General features: G+C 44.5%; 2 protein-coding genes across 2 annotated transcripts in view; both read right to left on the bottom strand.

The window, feature by feature from the left end:
- Positions 1–3950, bottom strand: part of LOC103371516 (surfeit locus protein 4-like) — a 20371-nt gene extending 16421 nt beyond the window's left edge. Inside the window, exon 1 of the mRNA XM_008300868.1 lies at positions 3940–3950. The gene's annotated coding sequence lies outside the window, so the exon portion shown is untranslated. The remainder of the gene's footprint in view (positions 1–3939) is intronic.
- Positions 3951–6954: 3004 nt separating this feature from the next.
- kazald3 (Kazal-type serine peptidase inhibitor domain 3) overlaps positions 6955–8725 on the bottom strand; it is a 5334-nt gene continuing 3563 nt past the window's right edge. Inside the window, exons 3-5 of the mRNA XM_008300874.1 lie at positions 7723–7883; positions 7453–7600; positions 6955–7356 (exon numbers count right to left, since the gene is read on the bottom strand). Coding sequence (XP_008299096.1) covers positions 7271–7356; positions 7453–7600; positions 7723–7883 — 395 coding nt within the window. The 3' untranslated portion in view covers positions 6955–7270. The remainder of the gene's footprint in view (positions 7357–7452; positions 7601–7722; positions 7884–8725) is intronic.

Raw genomic sequence — 8725 nt, 5'->3', positions numbered from 1 at the left:
ACACACAGCAGAACACACACACAGCAGAACACCAGAACTCAGTACAGTACATGAGAACAGGATGTCTAATGGGTCCACCTCAGCTGCTCTGCTGTCGTCGCTGTGTTCTGCCGCCACCTGCTGGTCCGGAGGAGGAACATCTGCAACACAAAGCAGCTCATCAGGGACCGATTGAGACACACAGCGACCCTGAGCGGCGCCGTGCTCACCTGGACCACGTGACCCCGGGGCTGTGTCTCTATTGGTCAGAGCTGCAGCCTCCTCGCTGCTGTGGAGACATTCAGCACGTGTTATCATTCCCGTGGTGTGGCTGTCTCTGCTGTTGGTAGTCATCTATCAGAACTTCCTACAACTGGCTTCTCCCTGATGCCTGGACACTGGACTGAACACTATCCTCTATGAGCGCTACCACAATAAACACATGTTCTGCTAGCGTGCTCCTCCTGCCTGTTGAACTGTGGTTCAGTTTGAAGCTGGAGCAACCTGTGCAGCCTCCAGGTGGCGCTATCAGCTCTGCGATTCTGAACACAAACATGAACTTAGACCGACCCGTCCATCCTCGCTCTCTTCGACTCCGCCTCTCCTGAACCTCCATCCGCCCCCGGGGCTCCAGGTCGCCGTCCTCTCTCTTCTTCTGTGGTGTCGGGGCTGCAGCTCGGCCGGCTGGCGGAGCTTCCTGTCGCCTGAACAACAACACAGAGGTCTGTGAAATGGATCCGCGGCGGGAGGGTGAGTTTGTTTCTGTACCTGCTGGGGTGGAGGCAGCCTCCTCTGGGCGGCGCCGACGGGGAATCGAACCCTCGACACGCTGCTTCCTGCCGCAGGTAGAAAACACCTGCAGGGACATTGGAGCAGGTGAAGACGCGATGATATGAAGAGGACAGAAGCTCCTGATCCTGTCTGATAAACGTGAACTTCTATTTATTATATTTAATGTTAACAAGAATCAACAAACGTCCTTCAAACAGCGTCTGATTCATGAAGTCAGAATTAAAAAAGGGACATTTTTCATTTTTTTCTCCACGCAGGCGACATCAGACCAGTTGTAGAAACCAGCACACCTGGACTGGACGTACAGGTGTGAGTGAAGCTGTGTTCTGGTCTTCATTCTTATTCTGATGAAACGAGACCAACACACCTGAAGCCACCAGAAACCCACCAGAACGTCCAGTTCTCACCTGTCGGTCCTCCGCGGCTGTCTGACCATGACAAAGGTTCACCTGCTCACCTGTGTGTGCAGGTAAAGAGCAGTTTCAACGTCAGATACAGGAACCATTCATCTCCTGCTGAGTGTGACTTTACTGAATAGAACAGAACTTTATTGATCCCTTTGGTGCAAACCTCAGGGATTCTACTTTGCTGTCAGTAAATCCGGGTTTAACCACCACTGACTGAACACAGACATGAAAGACTGCTTCTACAACCAGCGCTGTGTTCATTCCTCTTCTACCTCTAATATGTATGTATATATATCTACATTTGCACTGCTTATTATTATTATTATTATTATTATTATTACTATTGTTGTTGTTATTACTATTGTTGTTGTTATTACTGTTATTATCACTACTATTATTATATACTTAATCCCTATCTTTTATATATATATACATATATCTTTTCTATATTCCCCCCATTCAGAAGCCCATTTTTCATATTCTGTTTTGCACTACCCACCTTGTTTGCACTATTTCTTATATTTTTTATTTTTTGTTTTTTCCTGTCTCGTATATGTGTACCTCTGTTGAAAGCTGCTATCAACGATGTGGATTTCTCCACTGTGAGATAAATAAAGGCTGATCTTATCTTATCTTATTCAAAACTCCATTAACATCTGGGGGGATTTTAAGGTCGTCCCCCCACAGCAGACACAGAGACCGACTTCAATCTGACATGAAACACAACAACTCAACAAGAGCCTGGTGGGAAGTATGTGAGCCGAATTCAAAATGAAACGTCAGAAATTCCTAAAATGTCTTCATTCATTCATTCTGGTGGATGTTAGTTGGCTGGTTAGCAAACAAACTTTAAATTAGCTGTTTTTAAATAGAAATCCTGCACGATATGTGGTTGACTAACACAATAAAATAAAGCATTTTTCTCCTAACAAACTGCTGATTTTAATATTTTGTCTCTCTCAGGTATTAAAGGGATTACGTTTCCTTAACTAATAATGTTGTTAATATGTTGTAGAGTTTTAGCTTCACTGGTCCCTACAAAGGCAGAAGCTGACTTCTTAAATAAATTACACCAACTTTGTGGACGGTTTAGGACAGTTTGGTGCTTATTGCGTGAGCCGAGTTAAAAAAGGACTTTCACTGATTGCTAAAATGTACTAATGTGTTTATTACGATGGACGTTACTCGGTTGAGAAGCAAATAAACACTAAATGTGTGTTTTTTAAACGGGAATTTCGCGCTATACGCGCCTACGCTAAAGCTAAAGCTAACAAGCGGCTTTTCTACACAAACTCAGTTTCAGGTCTCATGTCTGACATTTATTCACAGCTATTATCAGCAGAAACGTACGTTTGAGTTTAGCTGCATGTTTATTTAACTCACCTCAGCGCTCAGCAGAACCTAAAGCTAACTGGGCTTCATGTAAACAGCCGCCGCTGGCTGGCTGTGAGCTGCGGTGTCGCCCCCTGCAGGGCCGGAGGGGCAGCGGCTGGTCACCCACACACTCTCCTGGTCCGTCACAAAAATCTTGTTTTGTTTTCTTTCTGTTTTCCGACAAATATATTCAGAAAAATGAGCACATGTTGGAGGATTTGCATCTTTATAAACAACAGGCACAAAACAAACACGCAAACAAACAAATAAATGACACAAACTCATTCTGTTAGTAATTTATTATTATTATTATTATTATTATTATTATTATTATTATTATTATTATTATTATTTAAACAACTCGTTTTAAAACACTGGCTTTCTTTGAAATTCAAAGCTATTAAATCCTTCCCCTGACTCCCAGGTGGTGAATGTTTGGTCCCTGCAGGAGAATGAATCAGAAGATCAATAAAACCCAAGGACAGGGCTGTAAATGAGCTGCGTGTTCGTCCGTGTGGTCCTGTTAAATCAACTCATAAATTAACTGCTGTATTGTGTGCGTCTGTGTTTCCAGGCCTCTGATTGGCTGATGGCGTCTGGAAGTCATTTGCAGGTTGCAGTGGATCTGCTGGTATTTCCTGGATTCACTGAGCAGACAGACTGAAAACAGACTGAAACACTTCCCACGACAGGTTTATGGCAGGAAAAGTGTCACGAAGCAAAACATGGTCAGTGAGCAATCATTAGTGGTTCTGCTGAACAGTTCTGGACACTGATTCCTGACAGTACGGTGGCCCTGGAGGCTCAAACGCTGACAGCACACGAGCATTGAGAGAAAGTGATGAACACGGCTCAGAAACACGACGTCACCGAAGTGGACCAGAACTCTGCGTCTCCATCAGGAACGTTAAAGTCACGACGCTGGATGATAAACGTTCCTGAAACGCTCCATCATTTGTCAGAAACTGTGATTTGTTCTCTACCTGGAGGACACACACACTCTATAGAGCTCCTGTTTCTGTGAGTTCTCACAGAGAACCAACCAGAACCAATCAGACAGTAATCACTGATCAATCAGATATAATCACTGATCACAGTCTCTGGCTAACAGTTGCTCCACTGTTGTGTCCAAAACGTTACATGATAACAAAGGAAGAACTTTCAGTGGAACTTTCTGACATTTGAGGAACCTAGAGACCTACAGAACCTCCTACATTAGACCTAGAACCACCTAAATTAACCCAAGAACCCTTTCAGGAGCACAAACACCTCCTGTGGGAGTTTCAGCATTTCTAGTGGAACGTAAACTAAGACTGCTAGTACGGCCTCTAGAACCTCCTCAGTGATCACTAAAGGAACCTAAAGCCTGCTACAGGATCACGGCCACCTCAGACACAACCCCGTCACCCTCAGTTACCACCAGAACCTGCCCAAAGTGAGCCAGGATCTCCTCAGTGATCCCCTTAATGACCATCAAAACCTGCAATAACAAAAACAGTGGACCTCCAGGACGTTCTACAAGAATACGAAAACCACATAAATGAATTTTCGAAGCACCTAAACCTTCTAAATGAGTTCTTGAACCACCCGAGCCACTAATAGTTCATTCATTCATGATGTTTCAGAGCTTTTACAGTCAGCTGCAGATCAGCACAGGAAACGCTGTTCTGTAGTGAAGCTGGCGCTCAGCTGCTGCAGCATCGTGTGACAGCGACAATAAGACAAACGTTTCTGTACCGGTGTGTCTCGGTTCAGGCTGTGGAACACAGAGTCAACAGCGCCACCACCAGGCCACGCTGTGGTCTACAACACTGACCTCTGTAATGTCCACCAGCACACTGCTCTGGAGCCAGATTGTTCCTGAAAAGGTAAAAACGCTGAATCTGGACTCCATCGGTGACCCGAATGTGTTTCCACTGAGGACGTATCAGGTTTAAATAGCTGCTGCTGCTGCTGCTGCTCTGGTTTTTCACTTTATACAGTAAAAACTGTTTCCAGCAGCCTGGAATGTAACACAACAAACCTCTATGTCTGTGAGGACCGCCAGTGTCACAATAAATCCACAGCATCTGACCGGGACTCTAACCTGGGCCCTGAAGAAGCCTTTAAAGGTCTTTTGTTAAGGAAAAATCAAACTGAATGTGCTGTAAAAACTCCATCTGGTCCTCACAAATATAGACGTATGAGTCCACACACACACACTATAGAAATATAAATAAACTGGGCGTCTGTTATTGATTTATCGTCTCTTCACAGTAAAATGTGTTTTTCATTGTGGTTGGAAAAAGCCTCTCTGAGAAGAAAATAACACACACGACCAGAAGTATGTGGACAGCTGAGCAGAGTGACATGTGACTGATGAATGTTCGCCTCCAGTCGGCTCTCAGCTCAGGTTTCTCACCAGCAAACCAGGATATTCACGGAGCTGGTTTTAGTCACAGAGCCACAAAGTGTTTCCATCCGTCTGTTTTCATGCACTTTTAACATCTGCATAACAAAAGCTGCATGAATTAGTCAGAAAAAGCGTCTTTTTCTGGTGCACACAGTTTGGAAAAGTCTCAGAAGAGTCTTGAACCTGCATTCTGTGTAACAGCCACCAGGGGGCGACGCCTCTGGCTTAAAAAATAAATCTGATGGTACAGAACTCTGTGAGGACATGGTCCGACTTCTCACCTGATCTGGTACCTGGACTGAAGGCCGACAAATCCTGAGTCATGACCAGAATGTTCTGGCCTTGGGTGAGGATTTGTTAGTTTGACTTGGGACTTGTTGGTCGTAACTAAGGATTTGTTGGTCTTGAGTCAGGATTGGTTGGTCCCAAATAAGGATTTGTAGGTTTTAAAAATCAGGATTTGTTGGTCAGGAATTATTAGTCTTGACTTGGGACTTCTCGATCTTGACGAAGGACTTGGTGATCTTTACACTGGACTTGTTGGTCTTGACTGCAGCGTTAGCAACCATTACTTGATACCCGTTGGTCTAGACTCAGGATTTTTCAGTCTTGAGTCAGGATTTGGGATTTGTTGATCTTGATTCAAGAGTAGTTGGTCTTAATTGAAAACTTGAGTCGGGAGAGACCACAGTAGCAACAACCACCTTCCAAACTCAAGGCTTCAAAACAGCAGTCTGCAAACCAGTGGATGTCCATCTTTTATAAACAGTCCAAGCTCTGATGCTTCTGGTGTTTATTCCTCTGTTTTAAGAGTTTCTTCAGACAGTCAGCAGTAAACATTGTGAAGGAATGAACAGAATTACTGCTCATAAAAATGCAGATTATTTACAGTTTTGACCTTTTTTTAACCATCAGCATGTAAATTCTGACTTTTCCCTGTGATGTTATGCTCTGTAAAAGAAAAGAAAGGAAAACGTAGAACAGTTAAACACTGAGCAGATTCTATACAGTGTTGAGCTGCTGTGAAGCTGCAGTTCAGCTGCTGAGGTCCTGCTGGTTAATGGATTCACCACATGTTGCTTCGGTTTCCTCTGAATGGAGACGGACTGAGAGGTTTTCATTACTGCTGCTGCTCTCTGAGGACTTCCAGCTTCCTTTGGTCTAAATCTGGTTCTGTCATTTTCAGCAGGAGCAGCAGCTCGGCTCCTTCAGGTCCAGTTTAAACTCGCTATAATGTGATTTAAGCAGCAGTGAGCGGGTCGGGTCAGGTCGGGTCGGGCCACGATCTTCAAGTTTAACCTCCCTCAATCCCCTTTGTGGTTCCTGAATCCTGAAGTTCTGATGGAACCTGAACCCCACAGCTTCAGTCAATGACTTGCTGATCTTTTTTTGGAATTTACTGGTCTCGTATCAGAATTTGTTGATCCAAACTCAAGATTTGTTGGTCTTGACTAAGAATTTGGGGATCTTGACTGAGGATTTGTTGATCTTTACTTAGACGTCGTTGGTCTTGATTGAGCATTTGTTTATCCGGACTTGATTTGTCAATTCAAATCGTAATTTGTTAGTCTGGATTCAGGACTAGTTCGTCTTAGAAATAACTAACTTGGTTATGATGGAGAATTTGTTGATTTTGATTCAGGATTTGTTGATCCTGACTCATGATTTGTATGTCTTGACTTTGCTAGTCTATAGTCAGGATTTGTTAGTCTTGGAACTTTTTGGTCGTGAGTCTGGACTTGTTGATCTTTACTTGGAACACTTTGGTCTTAATTGAAGATTTGTTGAAAAAACATTGTTGGTCTTAAGTCAGGATTAGTTTCTCTCTAAGAACATCATATGAACTGTTTCCTTCCAGAAGGTTTAGTTTTTTTTCAGCGGCCTTGTTGCAAACGTTGGTTTTACGTGAAGCAGCATCAGTGAGGAGTTGATGCTACCCGGTGTTTGAACACAAAGTCACACAGAACTGACTGATGACGTGATGCAGGAGCAGCGAAGAAGAAACACTTGTTTGTTCTTTTTCCTTTAATTAATATTAAAAAAAGTTTCACACCGACGGCAGCGACAGGGAACTCGGGCTTGAACCTGCGACATCAACAACATGTTCAACATGCTGAGCCTCCGAGTCGCGACCCCGAGTGGCGTCAGAGTAACGTTCATGTACAAAGAGAAGAATAACTATTAATATGATAGCGTTCATCAGCTGATCTGCACCTCTGAGCTCCGCCTCTTTGGTTCCAAAACAAAAGTCTGTTCAGTCCGTCACCTGACCGTCACCTGACCGCTGTCATGGCCGCCGGACAGAGGAAGTGACATCACCTGAAGGTCAATAAAAGTCCTGGTCGTAGTCTGTGGCCTCCATCAGCTGCTTCATCTCAGACACACTGTTGGCCAAGTAGGACGACAGCTCCTCTGACAGACAGACAGACAGACAGACAGGTGGTAGCAAAGCTTTTTATTCTTATTTTGAGATTTATTTTCTAGTTTCAGTGTTGACTGTCGTCTCACCTGCTCCCAGAACTCCCAGTACGGCGGAGGCGGAGACTGATCCCAGGTTGTTGCGAGCTATGCAGCGATAGGTTCCAGAGTCTCCGGGCTCCGCCCCCTCGATCTGCAGCCAACTGGAGAGCTCGAATTTAAGAGGCCCGCCCCTAGACTGGGAGAGCCGATCAGAAATCAGCTGCTGAGGCTTGCCCTCTGATCTGGCTCAGAAAGACGTACTACTGTTGTACTGTTCCTTTAAGAGAGGGCGGGGCTACAGGCTCAGGTGCGTCCTACCTGGACGGAGATGTGAGGGTCGTCTCCGGGCAGGACGACGTCTCGTCCCTCCTTCCTCCACTCGACCAGAGCCATCGGAAACGCAAAGACCTCGCAGAGAAACACCAGACTGCTGCCCGTCCCGTTGACCTGGTTCTGAGGAGGGACCTTGATGACCGGCACTGACGCACAGGTGAGAGACAGGTGAGAGACAGAGACACAAACAGGTGAGAGATGGAGAAATGTTGAGTTTTTTGGACAACTTTAAATCATTTTTGGACATTTTTTTTCATTTGAACAAGTTCTGAGTCGCCTAATGAACCCTGTTGGACACTTTCTGAACACATTCAGGGTTTCTTTCATATTTCGGACTGGTTTGAGTCATTACGGACAAATGGTGAGTATTTTAGATACGTTTTAGTCATTGTGGTCAGTTTGCTTTCATTTAGGACACATTTTGATCCCTTTTGGACAGTTTTAGTTCTTTTGAACAACCTTTTATTGTCCTGGCTGTCAGCTTGAAGTCTTTCTGGACAGTTTTCCTGTGACGACTCACACCACAGGATCTGATCTACGTCAGACATCAACATCACAGTCGTCTGTGTGTTTTAAAGAAAGTGAACCAAAGATGTTCTATCAGACAGAAGTGTCACGTGAAATGTTCCATCTGAGAGTTGCAGCTCAGTTCTTCAGTCTGATGTCGGACGGAGAGGAAACCCGGTTTATTCAGGGAGCAGAGACGCTGTAATCATACGAGGCAGCTGATTACAGAGCAGGCTGATACCTCCTCCATGTTAATGAGTGTTTTAGGCTCCAGCTCTGACTGAGGAATGAAAACTGCCTCCGACATCATATCTGGACCATTAAACCCACTCAGTTCTGAGGCTGGAGACCCGGCTGGTGGTTATATTTCATCAACATAACTTTATTCAACGTGTTGCACTTAAAACGTTGACACAAACGAACCACATTTCTAATTACACTCAAAACAGATTCTGTAAAAAAGGAAACATTCAGAGAGTTT

Source organism: Stegastes partitus, unplaced genomic scaffold (genome assembly GCF_000690725.1).
Source record: "Stegastes partitus isolate 25-593 unplaced genomic scaffold, Stegastes_partitus-1.0.2 Scaffold1602, whole genome shotgun sequence".
Taxonomy (NCBI): domain Eukaryota; kingdom Metazoa; phylum Chordata; class Actinopteri; family Pomacentridae; genus Stegastes; species Stegastes partitus.
Note: the sequence above shows the minus strand (reverse complement) of the source record. Positions and strands in the feature narration are given on the sequence as shown.